The sequence below is a fragment of the Sciurus carolinensis genome, chromosome 3 (assembly GCF_902686445.1).
Source record: "Sciurus carolinensis chromosome 3, mSciCar1.2, whole genome shotgun sequence".
In the NCBI taxonomy this organism is placed as follows: Eukaryota; Metazoa; Chordata; class Mammalia; order Rodentia; family Sciuridae; genus Sciurus; species Sciurus carolinensis.
The window spans coordinates 128049872-128072481 of record NC_062215.1 but is presented as its reverse complement, the minus strand read 5'-3'; the positions used below and the strand labels follow the sequence as shown (position 1 = coordinate 128072481).

Here is a 22610-nt window from a genome sequence, read left to right as displayed (position 1 = left end):
GTAAGAAGGTGTAAATGGTTCCTCCTGCAGTTCACTGTGTATGTCTGCATGCATGTATGTGGATATTACAATGATATGCAAATACTTATTTCAAAGATTCAAATAAAACGTTAGCATTCAAGGCAAAATGAAAATGTCATCATTACCTACTCCTTCACACACTTTCTCCCTTCACCAGAGGAAAGCACTGTCAGCAACTGGTATCCATCCTTGAAGCCCCTTCTAAAAGTACATATTACATACCAGTAGGCACCTAGTCACGGTTCTTTTCACAACTATAGTCATATGATCAGCACTAGTCTGGAAGTCACTTTTTTCAGTAACCAAAATTTCTAACTTGTACCTCTCTGTTTTTAAGGGATATAAAATTAAAGAGGGTATTTTCATTAAAGGTTTTTATGATAAAAATGCAGCTTCCAGGGCTGGAGTTGTAACTCAGTTGTAGAGTACTTGCCTAGCACAAGTCACTGGTTCGATCCTCAGCACCACGTAAAAACAAATAAAGTAGGGGCTGGGGAGATAGCTCAGCTGGGTCTGCCAAATAAATAAAGATATTGTGTCCATATACAATTAAAAAATATTTTTTTTAAAAATGCAGTTTCCAAATGACTGATTAATGTTGCATAGGGGTTACAGAAGCACTAACATTAACATACCTTTTTATTTTTTATGTTGCTTGTTGTACATAACAATCTTATACACTTTGAGTTTGAGAAAACCTATGCAATACCTCCATTAATAGAAGTTCATTTTTCCTTCCTAGAAGAAAATAAACTTTAATTTTCAAATAAGATACTACTAACTTGGTTAAAGAGAATTGCAAAGAACTACATGACATGATCTTTTACTCTTATTTATTACAGTGCAATTTTAGTCATTTATTAGGCAGACAGCCCTTCTGATAATTTAATGAAAAGTAAGTCATCCCAAGTAGCACCCTCTATCAACTTGTAAAGAAATGTATTTATTGAGTTACCTATAATTTTTCACTTTGAGTTGCAATTGAAATTACTTTAATCTTTTTGCCTATAGGCTTATCAGTTCTAGTACCTAAACTTACCCAGTAAAGATTTCCCAGGGAAATTTTAGGAAAGTCAGTGTCTGTGTTTTTCTAAGAAAATATTATCTTATCACTACTAATCATTATATTAGATTATCATATATTTGTAATAATTTATATCCTTCCAAGGACTCAAACCTCAAAACACTTTAGGAATCTACAGTTATTTTCTCTATTGTCTGAAGGAAGAAAGAGAGTTAGTAAAAGAAAAACAGAAACTTGAATTTAAATGTTCTAATTTTGAAACTCATGTTCTGGCTTTTCACATCCTTGGCTCTTTCCACCTGTATCACCTGCCACCTCCTTAGTTGTGAACAAAGCTCAATCAGAAATCTTTTGTTTTCTGGAAACATAGTAGACATTTTTCTGCAGAATCATTAAATAGAGAAAAGAATTTAGGAATATACAAAATATACTTCTACAAACAATATCTGTGAAGCGGAATATTTTTAAAACATAAAATTTCCTATTGGCAAATTCTAAAAGTATATTGTGTACAATAATCCATTTTTCTTTGAAGTGAGGTGAATTCTATTATATCACTTTATTTTTAAGCAAGGTTGATATTAGTAAGTATAAAAAAGAAGGTATATTTTAGCCTAATTATTATCAGAACAATGAAAACGCTCTGCTCTGAGACCATAGCTAAAAGTTTTAAAAATCTGAAGCCTTGCTACTTTCCTTAAATGGAGTCTTAAAAAAATATAGAAAATAATGGTTTCCTTCTTTTTTATAGTGGAGTATGATAACATTACATGAGACACAACAAGAATTGAAATGGGATTCTCTTGTATTAAAAAAATAATATGTGCCTGTTCTATGCTAAGTTTACACAATGAAGAAATAGTGGCTATCTGTCTTTTACTCCACAGTTGACAACGTCTCTCTCAGTGCTTCTGTATGAAGAATAAGCAAATAATCAAGACACTGTCTAAACAGAGTTATGAAGAGACATGATAAGGAAGCTGGAGTTTGACTCATTGATAATTTAGAATGGGCTCAATGTCAAGATGTGTAACTAGAACATGTTGATGCTAACTTCAGGAGTTGTACTTTACAGAGGCTCTTTTGAATCATTTTTAGGTAAAAGACTGTGCAACCCACACATAAAGTTTTTAAGATTTTGACCTCTGTATCTAAGTCTTAATAAGCTTCTCTGCCTGACTGCTTACTAGTGCTCAACTTCTACCATTTTCATCCCCCTTCAACTATTGGTCTTTCAGGGTTCAACTTAGATATCCATTCCTTCTGTGACTCTTCAAGTCTAAGCTAAGTCCCATCCTTTGTGTTTCCAAAGTACCACAGATAAGCTCAATTACAGCGGTTGTCATATCATAGTCCACCTATTTGCCTTCTTCACTAAAATGCCAGAATCTTGAGGACAAGGACAACATCTTGTTCAATTTAGGATGTTTGGTGTCTGCATAGGTGTTAAATAAACCTTTTTGAAGGGAAGATGGGAGAAAAGGACATGGAACTTTGAATTGATTTTCAATGTTCATATTCCTTCATCTAACAAAGGAATCGCATAGCCCCTTCACTGAATTTCATAGCCCCTTCTAAGTACAAGGTATAAGTCCAAGTATTTACTTCCATTTTTATTTTCCTAAAAATAGGCATGTTTGTAAATCTAAAGGCAATAATTAGTTACAAACTTTTCTTCAACTGTACTTCCCAACTTTCTCTGAGTGGAAAATATGGAAACTGACGTACCTACTACATCCCTTGTTGTAAGGCCCCAGCCTTTAGTTAAAAAACAGAGTTGTTGGATTTTGTTGAACAAGAGAGTACTCGGTTTGGAGAAGAGGATAAAATATAATAAAAACAAAAATACCCTCATGCCCAAGAAACTTGTAAGAAATACAAGTTCTTACCCTGTTAAGAAATAGGGTATGTATACTTGAAAAGACAAGATAATAAAAATCAAGGGCTGGGGCTGGGGCTCAGTGGCAGAACACTTGCCTGGCATTTGTGAGGCGCTGGGTTTCTTTTTTTTTTTTTAATTTTTAAATTTTATTTGTTCTAATTAGTTGTACATGACAGTAGAATGCATTTATATGATTCTTAGCACCTCATAAAAATAAACAGAATAACGGCATTCTGTCCATCTACAACTGTGAAAAAGTTTTTTAAAAATAAAATCAAATAAAAAATAATAAAAATCAATAAACACCAGAAAAGTTCAAATAGTTGTTATACTTTATAGTTCAGGAACCATTGGCAAGAAAATACTTTTTATATGACTGAGCTATTTTCATTATTTTATTATTCATTTTACTTTAAGTTTGTTAGATGCTTTATGGTCATTCTTTAATTGCTGCATATGATATTTTAGAAGCTACTAAAATATACACAATTGTTTCTCTCTTTATAATTAGAATCACCCATCTCCTTTACTGTGAATTTAAGTTTTGTCTTCATTCAGAACCAGGATAATTCTTAGTATTTAATCCCCATTAAGAAGAGATTTCAGAATTGAAATAAATTGCATACTTACCAAGATGGATAACACTAATGATAAAATAAGTGCACTTAGAAGACACACTCATACATTTACTGTCAAAATAAATGTTTGTGTACCCCCAAATTCATATTTAAGTCCTAACCCCTAACATGATAGTGTTTGGACCTGGTACCTTTGGAAGGTAATTAGAGTTAGATAAGGTCATAAGAGTGGGACTTTCATGATGGCATTAGGGTCTTTGTAAGAAGAGACACAGAGAGTTCTTTTCCCTTTCTTTTTACCACATGATGACACAGTGGAAGGTGACCTTTTGCCAACTCGGAAAAGGCCCTCATCAGAACCTCACCATTCTGGCACCTATTTAATCTCAGAATTTTAGCCTCTAGTACTATTGAAAAATAAATCTCTGTTGAGCTATCCAGGCTATACTATTTTGTTGTTATGGCAGCCCAAGTGCACAGAGACACATACCCAACCCTACAATATATGTATATATGTGGCAATAAGTAGGTAGTTTTTTTTCTTTTTTTTTTTTTTTTTTTTTTGTGGTGCTGAGGATTAGAACCCAGAGCCCTATTCATGCAAGGCAAGCACTCTACCAACTGAGCTAATATCCCCAATCCCAGATAGTTTATTTTTAATAGACAATATTTGCATATGTGCAGATGTAGTTGTGTAACTCTCCAGAGATATAGCTGTAATCAAGAGCCACCTAGGGGATGCAGTCACCAGTTTCTCTGGCAAGTGGCAGGTGTTTTATGAGCCTATTCATATGAAATATCTCTGTTCATCCCGCCATGTTTTTGCAATTGCTCTAGGAAACCACAAGGCAGGTCACTGCCACTTTATTGCCAGAGGCTCAATAATCTTATTTTTGTGAAAAATAATACAATTTTTACTATCTACCTTGAAATTATTTTTTCCTGACATGAACAAATATGTGGAACAGAATAGATTATTTCTAAGTATAAAGTCCCAAACCACTGCTCCATTCTGAGTCATCCATGAAAAGCTAGGAAATAATTTATATGATTACCATTTATTTTATCATTCTAGGTCCTCTGAGATTCTGATTCATACTTAGTTTGGCAATATCAATGAACTTTTAAAGTTTTCTTTCTTATAGTTGAAATAGTAATAGATTTATCAAGGAGGTTTGAAAGAAGTTAGAAATTAAAATCACCTTTACTTTGTTGTTTATATCATGTTTCTCATGAAATTTTTTTATAAGGACACCCAAAGTAATCTAGACTATTTAACTTTTTTTACCTACATTTTATACCTTTATTGATTTAATAAGGCCCTTATTTAAACATTCAAATACATATTTTTCTTTCATTCTTTTGAAGTAGAATGTTTTACCTCTGTTAATGCAAACCTAATATAAAATTTTGCCCTTTGAATCTTATTTTTGCTCTAATAGTGCCTGCTGTCATTAAATAATTACATATTCTATATTTCTTAGCTACAAGCATACCTAACTGACTCCACTTGAACTGATTTGTTTATTCCAGTCAAATCAAAATAAAATAGGGTTGAATTTTTATTTTTCATTATATGCTTTAAAATGTATTGAAAGTTCATCTTCTTTTACATGTTCTAAAGTGTGTAGTATTAAAATATGCTGAAATGAAATTTTCCATGATTACTCAAATTCACTTGAAAAGGGCAGAAATCAATGGCCTACTATTGAGTTTAGATAAGTCAACAGCACCACTCCCTAGATCATTATAAAAAAAATGTTTATAGTAACTCTTTGAAAGGTGGTATGAAGCTAACAAAAACCTTGTACGAATGCTTAGGCATAGATTTCTGTGCCTTGAAAATTTTACATTCCTTTTAAATCTGACAGAGAGAGAAATTAGGTGAACTCAATCTTTGGGAGGGAAATAAAACATCTGCACTATTGTTTTCCTCTGCCCTTCCAACCACAAATGTGTCCTTTTTAAATTCAACTCATGTTTCTTGCCTTACTCAAAGGCCTCAGGTTTATCTTGCTAAAGACTGTTCAAATCTCCCTTTTCCCTTTGCTCTCTTGAACCCTCTTTTAATACACAAATACTATATGTATGCATATATGTATGTCTGTATGGTGGTTCTCTCTATATAATACAGTATATCTTTAAGGTGTCTAGGAAAAGTCACTCATTCTCAATCATTTACTGCACATCTACATGTTCAGTCATTGTTCTAAGGAGGGGCCATTGTACAAATAACACAGAAATTGCTGTCTGATGGGACTTGCTCTATCATTTAATTTGCTATAGCATAATAGAGAATTCTGCTCACAATAAAGTCAATTCAGTTGATATTTAAACACTCAGTATTTATTACCTAGTCTGATGTTTCGCGACTGTGAAGAAACATCAGATTAAGACCTCGATGAGTCCTAATGAGGTAAGGGAACACAAGGTTTCAGGAACCATGAAGAGAGACATCTATAGTTCCACCATGCCATGTCCTCTTGGGTGTCCCTTTCATTATCCTAGTCAACCTCACATGGCTCTGGGGCCTCATCTTCAGTGCTAGAGTTTCAAGGATTATGTGTACTTGGAGGGTTCATCAGATTTTCTGGCAAGACAGGTCTTTAGTCTTGGCGCTGCCCCAGGTCAGCATTTTTCAAGAGTAGAGTCAACTTGGAAAAAGTGTCTATGTCAGGTCCTCTTTAAAATTTTTATCTTATTCTTAACAAATCTCCAGTTAATTAGGAAGCACAAGAAACCTCCAGCCTTGTTCTTAACTTGCCTCAATGACTAAGCCTTTATGTGCCTGTGGCAAAGTAGAAGAGCTTAATAAATACCAAAAAAAAAAAAAAAAAGTAGTAAAATATTATTGTATAAAACATTCCCTTCAGGCCAGAATAGGTATTCTAAATTGGTTGCTCTATAAACATTAATTAATAGTGGTGATCCCTGAAAAGTTTTTATCAAAAACTTGAGAACCCATCCAACAAGACAGATCTTTTCTTCTTTTTTTTCTCCTCCCTCTAGATTCTTAGATTCAAAATAAAGTTTTAGTCTCTTTGTGAATGGGGACATGCTGTGGATTATTCCAGTCCTTTTGGTTTTATAGTTACGCTGAAGGTGCTAAAGATGAATTGGAGTGCTGTTTAGCAACCTGTGAAGTTTCAACATGCTTGCAGAACTCAGTTGAAGTCTTAGAAAAATACTTTTTCTCAAATTTAGATTTCACTTTAGATTTTCTTATCTTCCTTTTCATGTTCTTATGTTTGAAATAAAATGGGGAAATAAAGCATAAATTATGTGAGCAACACCTTGTTTCCATAGAATTGTAGTATCAGAGGGTGTTAGACACACTACAATTAATTCTTTTAATGTACCCACATATGAAATAGGCTGTCTGTGTCATTGCTGAACTCTTTTTGCAGATCAAAAGATTGAAAAATATAAACCAGTCTTCTGATTTCTTCTAGTAGAAAACCCTAGCACTGAAAAGGAAAAAGAAATTAATTATCAGACAGGGAAGGGCTAGTTTCCACCATACTTACCCCAAATTTAAATGGTGTTTACTTTGCACAGATTATTCATGTGTGACATATTTTTTTAAGTACTCAATAAATCCATGGCTCCTAATGATAGGTAGAAAGTTCTCTTTTGCCCTACATTCTACTTAGAATACAGATTTGTCTTGTCAGTCTCATACTTGTTTTCTCTTAGTGAGAACACATCTTCTACAGTCAGTTAAAGATATGAAAGATGTAGTAGAAAATATATCTTATCTCTTTGACAGGCTTGTAACTTACAAATAATTAGAGGTTTACAGAACTTCTCCAATAATTAAAAAACACACATCTGGGCCTAGTTTTTTTGTTTTTCCTATGAGACACCAAATCCATCAAATGTAAGGTAATTGATTGTCATAATGACATAATTAAACCCCCAAAATCTCCTTTTCTCAAAATGACTGAAGCTATTGCCTGCTAAACCCTGACTAATAGCAACTATCATATGGTACACTTTTGAAGTACTTTCCCTCTAAAGAAGGTGGTGGCATTTATGTATTTAATTGGTTATTCACTCACCACCTATATCCCACCTCCTCCCAAAAGCCATTTGAAGAGTTCTCCCTGACCTCTGAGAACTCCACTTGACTGGTTCCAAAGTAAACCTCTAATAGGCCTGGCACTGCACTTTCCACCCAGGAAAGCAGGCACTAGATGGCGGGAAAAGAACGATCCACTCATTTGTATAGAAAAGAGCACTAAACTAGGAGTCAGAAGACCTATGTCTCTTGGAAAGCCACTTATCCCCCAAAACTAGGGATGATAATGTTTTCCTACTTTAAATCTTTACATTATAAAAATTCAGTTGGTTAAATTTATGATGAATTGAGGGTATGACTAATATTTAGAAAATTTCTGGAATTTTCTAAAATTTATGAAAAATAAGTGTATAACATCACCATATTATTATTATTATTATTATTATTATTATTGGTACCAGGAATTGAACCCAGGGGCACTTAACCACTGAGCCACATGGCTAGTCCTTTTTATTTTTATTTTGAGACAGGGTCTCTACATTACTTAGGGCCTCACTAAGTTGCTAAGGCTGGCTTCAAACTTGCGATCCTCCTGCCTCAGCCTTCCAAGCCTCTGGGATTACAGGAGTGCATGTGCCCAGTTCACTATATTAATAATTTAAGTTAACCATGAATATCAAGTAGAGAACTCAAAATAACAAAACTGTATTCTTATAAATAATATTAATTTTTACTAATATTTTTATCCCTTTGTTCTCATCTACCTACCTTACATAAACCAAGTTGTGTTTCATTGCTGGGACTGACTGTGCAATAGCACTATCCTAATTCTAGAGATTCCAAGGATATACATATGGCTAAGACCTTGAGATTAAGAAATTATTACTCCAGTTTTAAATAGTTATACTCGATACATAACAAATGTTCAATTTATGCTAGTTGAATGAGATCATTGAAAGGCACACTTAAAGATCAGAATTATCTGACTGCTTGGAAGTAGTAATGAAGAGCTGCATTTGAATTTGGAGAAGGTTGAGAAGTAGAGGGGGGAATAACTACAGCCAATTTAATTGTATTCTTTTTCCTTGTTTATCTTCAATGGTGTTTAGGCTTTAAAGCTGCATGCAAACTGATGAGAATGGTGTACTTATGACACATTGTCATTGAGTCCTAAGTCATCATAACACTTTGTTATATTTTTAAAATACTGATTTTTCAAATGAAGAATCTTTATTCCACATTATTCATGAATCAAGCTGAAGTAGGTTAAAATGGTCATTTTGAAAAACTACTTGAAATTTAGTCATAATAGCAACATATCAAATTATTCTTCTTGTATTGGTAATAGAAATTGATTCCTAAAATTTCTTGGGCACATCTCCCCTTACTCTGCTCCCATACATACTCCTTTTTTCCTGAATTTAAATTGCTAATTGCATGAGAAGGACCCACTTAACCTGACCTCTGAGTGATAACATCTAAGTGTGTTTCTTACTCAAAAAAGAATAATAGCTTTATATTTTATCCCAAATATTATGTAGACTTTTAGGATATGTACATAGGTATGGAAACTATCTTTTCTCAGAATAAAAATATCAACCTGAATAAAAGTTTTAAAATTATACCAACTAAGATAGTTATAGCTCCATAGCTATTAGCAGAGAAATGTATCATTCTTTAGATTTCTGAGAAGGGAGTTAAAACTGATAAGTTCAAATCAGTTCCTTCAAAAAAGAACTTTCTGGAAAGGCAGGCTGTACCACACAGCTCATCAGTCCATGTGCAATCAGACCCTCCATTGTCTTCAGAGAGAGCTGCTGCCTCACAGGCCTGGCTCCCGTAATGGATGAGTAGCTTTTGAAGAAGCATTGTGACCCCCAGATGTGGAGTTCTTTGAAGCTACTTGTCTGGGGAACAGTCCCTTTGTTACAATGCAAGGGTAATATCAGAATTTCCTGGGAGTCGGTCATCACGGGAAATTATCAGCAATTCATAGACTTTCCTTTTTGCGTTCACTTCGGCCTCCAGGGTAATCACAAAAGATTATACTCTCCATTTCAGCTTTCACATCACTGAAATATTCTCCTCTGCCGAGAGCATGATTGATTTCCAGAGGACAGCTTTTAACCCCAGCTCTGGGAGGGCTAGTCAAGCTGCAGTGTTTTGATAACTGCCAACGATTGATGTTGTGATATTATTCTGTTGTTTGTCAGGCATTTGGTGATTCCTAACTAATTATCCAAAATCTTTAAATAAAATGACATATCAGCTTCTTGTGTTGCTAGATATAGATAGATATTTGTCCAATTTTTGTAAAAATGCTAGAGGTTCTGGGGGTCAGAAAGGGTGAATTCAAATGAGTATTGTGAAGACTTATGGGTTAACCATCCTGATAAACTAAATTCAGAAAGGAAAGAATAATTCAGGAATGTTCTGAAAATCATATGGAGTGGATAGATTATAAAAACAAATGCCTTTTTGCCTCATAACATTAAATAAAATTTTGTGAATATTACTAAAGATTTTGTATTTCATGACAATTTACTATGTGATTCATGGAGTTTTTTTCTCCATCCCTTAATTAGGAAATCTTAATGCCATATCCATGGCCAAAATATAAACAAACTGGATGCATTTTTAACTTGGTGATTTCATTTACTATATTCACTCTCTTATTTTTGTGTGGCTTTACTTAGAGACAAAAAGGGCTTTGTATATATTTGAAATAATTTTTGTGAATAAGATAGTTTTACCTGTAAATGACTCCATTTCCTTACAAATTCAAAAGAAAATGAAGACAGTGAAATTTAAAACTACTTTTGTTTTGAGCTATAGCCTCCTTGCAATCATGTAAAAATAATTATAAATCAAATGAACAAATGTTAAATGTCAAGCTGTACCATTAACAGAGCCTTATTCAATAAGGCAATTATCACTGCAGAGAGCAGAGTGAGGCATTTTATTATAGTTCTTTATTTTACATTGCAACTCTTATACATTTTTATAATATGAATGCAGAAACAAACTTAAACCAAAAATATTTTCTACTAAGAAGAGCTAATCTATGTACACATACGCATCCATACAAAAGGACATGAATGCATGATGGTTTTAACATCCTGTGTTCACAATACCATTCATGGACCACTTTGCTAATTAAAAGCCTAAAATATTTAGTGTGACAAGGTAGGTCTGCAAGAAGGAGGACCACTAAAGTCAACACTGATGTAGTGTGATAACCTTGGATGGGAATCAGAAAGGGAGGACAGGTAATAAAAGGATGCTAAAAGCTGATTTTCAGAGTAATCAATAAATATTTTTCTGTATAAGTATGTCACATGCAATGTTTGAAACATACTTATGCTAAAAATTTATTGTTTATGTAAAATTAAAATTTAAGACTGTGGTTGTAGATCAATGGTATCACATGCTTAGGTATGCACAAGGCCCTGGGTTCAAGCCCCAACATCAATCAATATTAAATTTAGCTAGGTATCTTAAATTTTTGCTTGCCAAATCTAGTGCCTCTAGCACAAAATCTGGGTTCTGGTTTTAATTGAGGAGGCTCAAGCAAGTAACTAAAATTCTCAAATCTGGCCTCATTTTCAAATGAGAAAGTTGGACTAAAATCTTGCTGTTGGGGTTAGGGTGTGACCTACCTGTCTTAACAGAACTCAGTTTCAGTATTTAATTGTATTGAATTTCCAGTTAGGATTCTCTTTCGATGGAGGCGGGGCTTCTGGATCTCAAATTAAAATAAACAAGTTTGAGATGTAGAGGATCTGTGACATTTTATCACCTCACAATGAACGAGTGGCCCAGAATTTGAACACCAGATTTGTTTCTTTGCATGAAACCTTGGCAGTTCTCAATTACCATTTTCTACTTAGTGCAATGGTAAGAAATCTGTTGTCTATTTGGGGGAAACATTTCATTTCCAAAATCAAAGAAGTTTCACAAAATCAAGAATATATCCAGACAGGCTGAGGTTTTAGCACTTCTTCCTGCCTGGTGGGGTTTCCTTCTCATCTTATACCTTTTTTAACTTGTGTCAAGGACCTGTTTTGCCTCAGCATCAGAATATATCTAATTAGTTACTGAACAGTGTTTCACACTTAGCTTTGACAGAATGGTTTTGAAAGGATGTCACTTAATGCATTTGGGTTCAGGAGGTATATTGATTTTTGAATCAAGAAAACTCATCACTTTCCTGGTCTCTTAGAAAATCCTTCTAATGTTTTTTAGCCCATTTACCAAAAAACAAGTAAATAATCCTTACATACATATTTGGATTTGGAGATTTAACACCAATTGTTCTTAATCCTACATTTGTAAGTATAACACAAAGTATTTGGTTACTCATGTGCTTTTTTTTTTCCTTCTAAAGAATAAAATAATTGTTTTTTGAAAAGATATTTCTTGGGCTTATTTTTGGCACTGAATTTTATGTTATGCAAACTCACCTTTGGGGATGTTTTGGAGGTTGTTTTTAAGTCAGTACTTAAAGAAGTGAAAGGAAAGGCCAAGCAAGAACAGAATTATCTTCTGTCTCAGGTATTTGGCTTATACTTCCAAATATTAGCATGGAACCCTTCTTCAAATGTATTATTGAATAATCATTCTCATGACCTATTCTTATATGTCTCTTATTTAGTATTTTATACATCCATTCAAAAACTATTCTGTAGTCTGTATTCCTGAAATGGTGTTTCTTATTTTATTTCACCCTGAGGAGACACAATACTAATACTAACATAGGAAACATCCAACCCATTTATTTTAGATTCTTTTGGTAAATCCAGTTCCTATTTCATAACTCTGAATTCTTACCATCTTTGTTGGCATTTATCTTTGGGTCTGTAGTTCCTTATCAATTATATATGTCTTCAGCTGTTGTTTTAAAAAAAATCAACATATTTTATTGAAAAATATAAAGTATAAATACTTTAAGAACAGAAACTTCTCCCAAGACAAAAAAAAAAATTAGTAGTATGTTTCATTTCTTCCTCTGGGATATTAAAATTTGCAGTAGAGATAAGTTCTTACTAATTTCCTTAGAGATTCCAAGTAGTTTTTTTTTCTCCCTTAAAAATTCTATATTTTTTCTCATATTCTTTCCAAAGGGCATCTAACAATATTATATGAACTTTTCATTACATTATCTTTGAAAGAGGCTACAGATGTCTCAACTTTGTATATGTACTTTGGCCAGAAATTATTTTAGTATGGGAACATCAAATATTGAATATAAAATGAAAACCTTTCAAGAAATTTCTTTGCCTCCTGATGGAAAAACACCTTTCTCTTCTAATGGTTTCCAGTCACTTCTAAGCATTTGCTTGCTCAAAAATGGAAACAAACAAAGAAAAGCACAAGTTCCCTTTGGAGGCATAATTCAGCTCATTACCTTAATGCTTTTTCCCTGCATTGAGTTTAACAATTGCAATTGATGTTGAAGTTAGTCTGGGCTTCCTAATGCATAACATTAACCAACTGGACCTTTCCATATGCATTTTAACTTGAATATGGACTCATATGCAATAGAATTTCAACACTTTTTTCCCATATTTTTAATTGGTACATTATAGTTTTACATAATGGTGTGATTAATTATGTATTTATATTCATACGTGCACACAAGATAACAACATAATTTGGCCAATATCATTCCCCAGTGTTTCCCTTTTCCCTCTTCTCCTCCCTGCCCTGGTCTTTTTCCTCTGCTCTACTGAACTCTTCGACTTTCATGAGATTCCAGAATTTCAATTCTTTACTCATCTAAAGCTAATAGGAAACACCCAAAACATTGCTGGTGTGAGTGTTAGTGACAACCAGGTATGAGTGAACATGCAGACTAGTACCATACCTATTGCAGAAATAAGTTGAAAGTCTCATTTGTTAAACTTAACTTTTTGAAAAGCTCTTCGTTGTGGCTTCTTAAATTACCCAGCAGAGTAACTACAGTTTCACCGCATCACTCTTGATCCCCAGCAGCATGGAAAATCACCTGGCTTGTGGAGCAGCCAGGAAAGTGGAAGATTTTGTATTTGTACTGACCATATTTGCTACATACAAGGATCTACTGTCAGAGTTAGTTACACATTCAGCCTCAGTAAAACACACATCTAACCTTATGTCATCTTCCATTAACAAAACAACAAAACTGTCTAAAAAAGAACTTAAAAATTATTCTTTCTATTCAGAATCATTTAAAAACTTCTGAATTACTGGGTAAAGAGAAGGAAACAGTAAAACCACTTGTCCATTTACATTTAGCTGTTTTATTTTACTATTAGGCGACTTTAAAGTTTTCAAAGCATTAAAGATGAAAAATATTATTTTGCTATCATATCTTTACAATCTTGGATAAAATCTGTGTTTATTTTAAAAATAAAAGCAACAGGGTCATTTTACTGTTCACTAACCAATTACAGAACCAAGTCCAGGCCTGCCACACTGCATAGAAACCCACTAGGAAGGTCTCAGATGAGGTGTGTCTAGTGCCTAGCACTCTCTTCAGAGAAATTCCAAATGCAGATCCCTTTAGTGTCCCTTTCTTCTTGGGGACATGGTAGTGGTGTTGGTGCTAAGAGCATTTGTTGACTTAATACTTAGCAGTTGAAGAAAACCCTTGGCCAATATCTCAGATACCACTTTGAAAACCAAGGAATGTGCTCTCTTACACTACCATTTTTGCCAGTGTACAATTATGAATTCCATATCAAATTCCCTAAATGATGAAATATTGTTCTTATTTTCGCATGTTTTATATGGTTTCACATGTAAAAATACTTTGTCTGAATCACAGTGGGTACCAAGGCAACTAAAATGTTTTTAGGAATTATCTGTGCTAAAATATCATTGTTTCTCCATTCTCCAGCTTTATCATTTTAATAGTACTTATGACAATTGCAAATGCCTTATTTATATCTTTAGACATTTAAGTTTCCCCAACTAGAGTGTTGGATTTTTTTAAATAAATTTTTTTCTTTTTCTTTTTTTTTTTTAATTGTAAACAAATGGGATACATTTTGATTCTCTGTCCATGGAGTAAAGGCATACCATTTGTGTAATCATAAATTTACACAGGGCAATGTTGTTTGATTCATTCTGCCTTTTTTCCCCCTTCCCCCCCACCCCATCCACCCCTCTTTTCCCTCTATACAGTCCTTCCTTCCTCCATTCTTGCCCCCCCTCCCTAACCCTAACACTAAACCTAACCCTAACCCTAACACTAACCCCTCCCACCCCCCATTATATGTCATCATCCGCTTATTAGCGAGATCATTTGTCCTTTGGTTTTTTGAGATTGACTAATCTCACTTAGCATATATTCTCCAATTTCATCCATTTGCCTGCAAATGCCATAATTTTATCATTCTTTATGGTTGAGTAATATTTCATTGTATATATATGCCACAGTTTCTTTATCCATTCATCAATTGAAGGACATCTAGGTTGGTTCCACAATCTGGCTATGGTGAATTGAGCAGCAATAAACATTGATGTGGCTGTATCTCTGTAGTATTCTGATTTTAAGTCCTTTGGGTATAGGCCAAGGAGTGGGATAGCTGGGTCAAATGGTGGTTCCATTCCAAGCTTTCTGAGGAATCTCCATACTGCTTTCCAGAGTGGTTGCACTAATTTGCAGCCCCACCAGCAATGTATGAGTGTACCTTTTTCCCCACATCCTCGCCAACAACTATTGTTGCTTGTATTCTTGATAATCGCCATTCTAATTGGGGTGAGATGGAATCTTAGGGTGGTTTTGATTTGCATTTCTCTTATTATTAGAGGTGTTGAACATTTTTTCATATATCTGTTGATTGCTTGTACATCTTCTTCTGTGAAGTGTCTGTTCATTTCCTTAGCCCATTTGTTGATTGGATTATTTGTATTCTTGGTGTAGAGTTTTTTGAGTTCTTCATAGATTCTGGAAATTAGCACTCTATCTGTAGTATGAGTGGCAAAGATTTTCTCCCACTCTGTAGGCTCTCTCTTCACATTACTGATAGTTTCCTTTGCTGAGAGAAAGCTTTTTAGTTTGAATCTATCCCAGTTGATTCTTGCTTTTATTTCTTGTGCTATGGGAGTCCTGTTAAGAAAGTCTGATCCTAAGCCGACATGAATTTTTTTCTTTTTTTAAATATTTTTTTAATTACCAATGGACCTTTATTTTACTTATTTATATATGGTGCTGAGAACTGAACCCAGTGCATCATACATGCTAGGCAAGCGCTCTCTACCACAGAGCTACAACCCCAGCCCAAGCGTTGGATATTTGAAGGCTTGTTCTCTACCTTATGTCTATCTCCTAAATCAGCATACTTAGTAAACTTTTGTAAATGAATAACTCTTGAAGAAAAATGTAAGAAATATAATAATAAATTGAAAATCATGCACTTACAAAAAGTGTGATATGTTGGAAAGGAACAAAATTTCTCAGGGATAGAACTATTTCAAGTTGATATGAAACCCTTAACCTCTGAAGATCTTAAAACCTAAAAAAATAAGAACCTTTCAACTCTAATAAATCTTTTATTATCAGAGTGGTCTAGAAAGAAGTCATTATTTTATGGCATAAACACCAGTCTCTTGGCATTCCATACATTTCTTTTTATTCTTCAGAATGATAAAAGCAAGATGAAATTTCTTGAGGAAAACTACTGGAAAATGCAGACCTTAGTCTTCTTTTCGAAACACATCTTCAAAATAGATCAAGGTTTTTTTTTTTTTTTTTTTTTTCTCTGTCAATGGGATACACAAATCTTATTTGATGAATCCCAGAGCTCTTCAAAGAGGACCCCCTACAATATGGAATTTGAGTGAAAGAGGTCAGGCTTTCGAAATGTGTTTTTCAAATGGAAGAACAAAATGAAATGCTAATCTGTACTCTATTCTGATAGGCTGCCTCACCTCTGGGCAGATTCCACTTCTGTTTCCTACAGGGAATATTGACTGCCACTAGGGAAGCCTGGGAAAGGTGAGAAGAGACAAAGTCTTGGGGTCCCACTTACTTTCTGTACCCATTAAATGCTGCATTGTTAACCAATCTCAAAATACTTGGAAGCCTGTAACTTTTTGATAAAATATTAGTAGTACTAGTAGTAGTAGTAGTAGTAGTAATTATAATAATAACTTTATTTGATCTGGTACTTAAATAAAATGTGACTTGCATATTATTCTCTACAGTGCATGTTAGCCTTTGTACCAGTTCTGAATGACAGGGTAACATTCTGCTGGGCACAGTTGATATTCTTTGCAAGACATGGCCAATGTAGCAAAGAGCTGGGGATTCTTGGAGGAAGCGCCTTTCCAAATATTTGACTCTTTGTTTTAATCAGCAGTTTGTGAAGAGAGTGGCATGTCATTTGTCTTCCTTTCAGCAGCATTGACAGCATTCAGGCAGACCCTTGTCAGGGTGCTCTGGAGAGGAGAGGCAACATCAAAATGGCCAAGTGTCAGCTTTTAGACATTCCAGATGCAAAAATGCAAGTCTCACAGTAGCATGCAGTCCCAGTGTAATGTTCCATACCATTTATTTTTATTGAGTCTTCTGATTTGGAATCCAAAATAGCACAAAGTTATATGGTTGAACTAATACTGTCAACAATATGTAATCATTTGCGTTTCTTGATCTTTGAGAGAAGAAATTGTCATAGCTTTATCTGTTTCTATTTTCAGTTTTTAAGGATTTGAAAATAAAACACTAACATAAAGGCATGTGGTCAGAGTCAATATGAAAGGCAAAACATTTTTTGAAGTAAAATTAGAGAAATATTATTCTCCAATAACACAGCTTTAAATGTGTGACTTTATGAATATTTGAAGTTTTAATGAGACCCTATTGTCACATACTTTTTCATAAGTCTGATATTGAAAAAGGAAGGGATGAAGAAGGTATTCTTTTTGCAGTACTGTAATTCAATAATGTCACAGTTAAAAAGTTAATGCTTAGCCAAACTTCCAGAAGGCCCTAAGTTACAGGGTTTAGTAGCTGAGATCCTCTTTGAAAATCAAAGACAGGTGCAAATGATGACTACCACCTGCTAATGTGTAATCGCTTAAGTATTTCCAGAACTTTTTTGTCTGTGTGAAAATCAAATAGTTATAATGGGGAAAGAGGGCAGAACAGCCCAGATTTTTATTTATGGGTTTCCTGAAGTTACACAAGAAAAAAATGGGTTTATCCTAAGAATAACAGAAATGGGTCAGGAAGGGAAAATAGGCTCACTTCTCCAGGAAACTTTTATGTAAGCATCAGTAGGACAAGTGTAGTTTGTGGTAGGCAGCTGCCTTCCAGGCTGCAGAAGCTCTAGAACATTCATCTTTTCCTCCCCAAATATACACCCTAACCCAGTGCCTTCCCTTGGAAGTTTCCTTTAGCATGGAGTAGAGAGAGAGGCTCCTGTGTGAATTTGAATCCTGACTCCAGCATTTTACAAGTTGACTTAAGAGTAATAAGAAATTGAACCTCTCAAAACCCGGCATTCTTCATTTTTAAAAAGAGGAAAATAACTATATTTACCTCATGTGATGGTAGTGACTACATGAAATAATTTCTTAGTGTGGTTCATAGCACATAGTAAGAGCTCTGTAAATCTAAGCTGCTCTTATTGTATTGTTTAATATTGTTATTAAACAGCAGGAAAAGGAATTAAAAAGTGAATACCCCTGGGATAATACACATTGATATCACTGCTAAAGGGAGGATCTTGGATTTCTAAAGTGTAAGAAAATTTAAAGGGGGGTGGTAAGGTGGGGCAAAGGAAACGGACCTTTCTGTTCTTTCTCATGCCTCATTATTTTGCTTAATGGTGATTTCTTAATGCAGACTCCAGTTAGAGTTTGTATTATCCTTTTTACACTTTATCTTTTAAAATCATGTCCTTTATTGTGTTTGAGTCATTTCCCCATCTAGTCTGGGGTAACATCTGAGATACAACAGACCTCCAGAAATATTTGTTAAATGACTGATTTTAAGTTTCAGAAGTCAAAAACCCAATTCCTACTTCTGCTTAATAGAAAAGCTAGTGGACTCTGTTGTATAAAGAATAGGTACTTACCAAATGATTTTCAAAACATTGGTTAAAGCAAATGGTTACATTTAAGGTGAGATTTTCTCATGTTTAAGAACAGTATGAATAAAAGAAAGTTTATACAATTCTTGAATGTTCTTACTTTTTAGTGGTGTGGTACCCAGCTCATTTCCATTGCCAGCCTTACTTGATAGCTAGTTAAATCATTTAAAGACTCTTGCAAGGGGGAAAAAAAAGAAAAACTCAAAACTTAAGCCTCTTGAAAAGAATTGGAATGGTTGAACAAGTTTGTGCTTCTACTAAAGTTCCATGGAGAAAAATTGAGAGCCTAAATATAATCTATGTTTGTCCAGTCACTTGATCATATAGTCCCTACCTTAAATTCATGCTAGTGTTTCTTTTTCCTGTATCTACATTTTATTTTCAGCTGCATATTTTTATGTGATTGCTTATACTGTGCAGATATAAATTACTTTTCGTTATACTCAGAGAAAGTAATGTTCTTTTTAAAAATTCATACGGATTTGTACCCCCCTAATCTTGGCAGATGCACTAAAGATTTTTATTCTTATTTTGATGTTGAAAATATAATAGATGGTGTGATACAGCGAGCTTCATTAATTCATTTTGTATGCACTATGATATAATAAGTTATTTCACCCATATGTAGCCTCCTATTTCCTCCTCGATTCCTAGTAACAGCCACAACCCCATCTTTCATTTTTATTACCTACCAGTTAATTGCATTAATAGGTTTTGCTTTTCATTTCTGCATGATTTTCATTAGAAAAACTGACAAGTGTTAACTCTTGTTACTTTTTAGTTAGTAAGCACTGCAGGTATTTTACTCAGGAGTAAGCAAGAAAAGTAAGTTTTCTAAACTTTAAAACGTGTAAATGTGCTTTCTGGCCTCAAGATTTCAGATGATTACTTCTAATTTTTACTTTTTTAGAAAAGAAGAGGCTTATTTGGGACCAATAAATTCTGCCAGGTAAGGAATATTGGTAGCTAGAACTTTGTGATAGGCTTTTTTTTTTTCCTTTGAAAAGCTTCTTTAGTTTTATTTCCTAATAAATCATAATTCTCTCAATCCACAAACCAGTATTTTGTGCAGTGTGAACTAACACAAGCTAATTTAATGTGACTATTTTAACAAAACTTTTTCATTTAAAACATTTTAAATTTTTTAATAAAGATTGTTGAAAGCACTCATTTTTAACAATTAAATGTCTATGAAATGCCAGTTGAATCTAAAAAATATGAGTTTGTTAGGCAATTTCAATTGCTCAGTGATTTACCTGAATACATATGAAATAATCATTATTTGGACATATATTTGACTCTGTTAAATTGGCTAACTTGCATTTATAACATTTTAAGAATTAGAATGTTTTTATGCTGAATGCTTTATTCATTCTGAAATTTGGTGTTTGAATAAAATAATTACCATTTATATATATATATTTATATATATATATAAAACTAAATCAATGATATATATATCATGTTTACAAAGGATTGACATCACACTAATGGAAAAAATTAAATATAAGTTAACACCATAGTTATTATCTTCATTTAACTTTTTTTTTTTTTTTTTTTTTTTAGTACTCAGGCTTTTTATTCAGTGAATTTCATTTTTGTTAGACAGTTTGGACATTATCACTCCACATTCTAATAACCAATTATTTAACAAATATTTATTGGTAATTCACAATGTGTCAATCCCACCCTACCCCCAGTTAGGCAACTGAGGATACAGCATTCCCACTCTCATGAAACTTACATCCAGGTAGGGGAAGACATACAATAAACCAAGCAAATCACATATAGACAGAGACTGTCTCTTAGAGGAAATACATTTCATGAACCTTGGGTTTTATTTGAAACTCTATTAAGCAGACACTATCATTTAGCAGAGGAAGCTACTAAAATACCAAAACACCACAAAATCCTGTTTGCTCCTCTTGGGTATTGGAACTAGAGAATTTGGGAGAACCATCATGACCAAAAAGACTGAACCTTCTTTTTTTTTTTTTTTTTATTGTAAACAAATGGGTCATTTAACTTTTACAACATTGTGGAAACACTAAAGACAAATATTTAGAATTTTATCATTTTCTATTTTAAAAATCTAAAAACCTTTTATAGATCCTACTGAAATGACTCACATATTTGTAGTTATTGCATCAGATGACCATTTATTCAAAACATCAGCTTGACAGGGTCTGTTTAAGGTTCAAATTGCAAAGTGGAACGTTCTTTTTTTGTGACATTTAACATCTTCTTTTAATGTACTCATGTCCCCAAAAATATTCCAATAAAAATTATAATTATAGAAGTCTCTGAGAATAATAAAAGAGATTTAGATGAGGGGAATTGGGTCTTTTCTCAAAATTCCTATAAGGAAAAAGAGACTCAAGTGGGAAATAGTGAATGTTATCCAAGGGGATAACATTGATATGATTAGTGATATGTCATTTTAAAGGATGAGAAGACAGCAAGTTATTGACAGGTTAAGTAGGAAGGGATACAAGGACTGTGTTTAGTTGATTTTGTGAAGAAAATTAGGATTATATATATATATATATATATACAAGTAAAGTCAATTCTGACTAATATCTTGAAGGAAAGCTCTTAGTTTGCTTTGCAGGGAGTAGATGGCTGGGAACTCGCCTGCCCTTGTATATGGAGTACTCGGCCTTGGCTCACCTTTCAAGCCTGAGAGCTCTCAGCCTTGGGAACAGGAAGGGGTATTTTCAGACTGCTGTGGTGCCAGCCAATATGGGATTTGAGCAGAATAAAGTTTTATCAAAAGTTATTTAAAAAGATATGTAGGCAGATAATAACCTCAAAAGTGTAAAGGAACGCATATGTATTTAAGGATTGCAGCCGTCAATAGTTATCTTGGTTTACTAAAAGATTAAAGCTACATTTTTGTAGATTTGTCTTTTATCTCTTCTTCTATATTGTGTTAATGGGAACAACTAGCATATGTGTATTTTAGTAGTAAAAGTTTTGATTGTTAACGTCAATTTTCAATACATTTCTGAAGTGAATAATGAAAAAGAATGTATATTAAAACTATGATTTTAAAATATTGTTGCTTATGTTTTCAGAATATTTTTAATTTGATTTTAAAATAAAATATTAGTGTTGGATATGACAAAAATAATGAAAGTGGTATGGAGAAAACTGATGTTTGAGAAATATTCATATACTTTTATCCCATGTATTTCACACATCACCAGATGGGAAGTATTTTTCAGAATCTAAGAACAGAAAATATCAATAAAATATTTTGTTTTTTAACTGCAAAACTTTGGAGTGTTTTTTTTTTTATTCTGCTAATAAAATTAACCTATTTTATTTTTAAACTTCTTAAAACTTATTTGCCATCTCTGCTAATTAACCATCAGAAAGTACAGTTTTATGTTTTGGCAAGGGAGTGGTCTTAAATATAGGCACTAGTGAACAAAGTAAGAAAGTAAACTGAGGTTTTATTTCTGACTTTTTGAGATTTTCTTTACCTCGTGGAATTTTATTATTATTATTCTCACTAAATTAAATGTAAAGATTGGGGCTCATTGGTAGAGTGCTTGCCTAGCATGTGTGGTCTTGTGTTTGATCTCCAGCACAGCAAAAAAAAATAAAAATAAAAATAAAAATTTTAATCAGTTATGACCTTGAACAAAGTGAATCCCTGGATTTTTCAGTAATATTTTGTATTCTTTAGTCAAACATAATACCCTTCACATTTTTTTTTACTTTCTAAGTTATCATACATATTGATATGGAGGGGGTACGAGAGTTTTATGAATTTTTTTATAATTTTTTTTAGTTGTCAATGAACTTTTATTTATTTATTTATATTTAGTGCTGAGGATTGAACCCAGGGCGTCACACATGCCACACAAGCACTCTACCATTTAGCCACAACCCCAGCCCCAGTTTTATGAATTTTGACACTTTCAGATTTCTGTAACTGTAACTACAATTAGGCTATAACTTGAGACAACTGCTACTGTATTTGTTTTCTATAGTG

The 22610-nt window shown here is 33.5% G+C and overlaps 1 protein-coding gene across 6 annotated transcripts in view; it reads left to right on the top strand.

The window, feature by feature from the left end:
- Znf385b (zinc finger protein 385B) overlaps window positions 1-22610 on the top strand; it is a 373034-nt gene that overhangs the window by 287441 nt on the left and 62983 nt on the right. For 5 of the 6 annotated variants that reach the window (XM_047545050.1, XM_047545048.1, XM_047545046.1 and 2 more), the window contains one exon: window positions 19518-19556. The exons of the other annotated variant lie outside the window; for it this stretch is intronic. In XM_047545050.1, the coding sequence (XP_047401006.1) occupies window positions 19518-19556 (39 nt within the window). The remainder of the gene's footprint in view (window positions 1-19517; window positions 19557-22610) is intronic. 6 annotated transcript variants of the gene reach the window in all.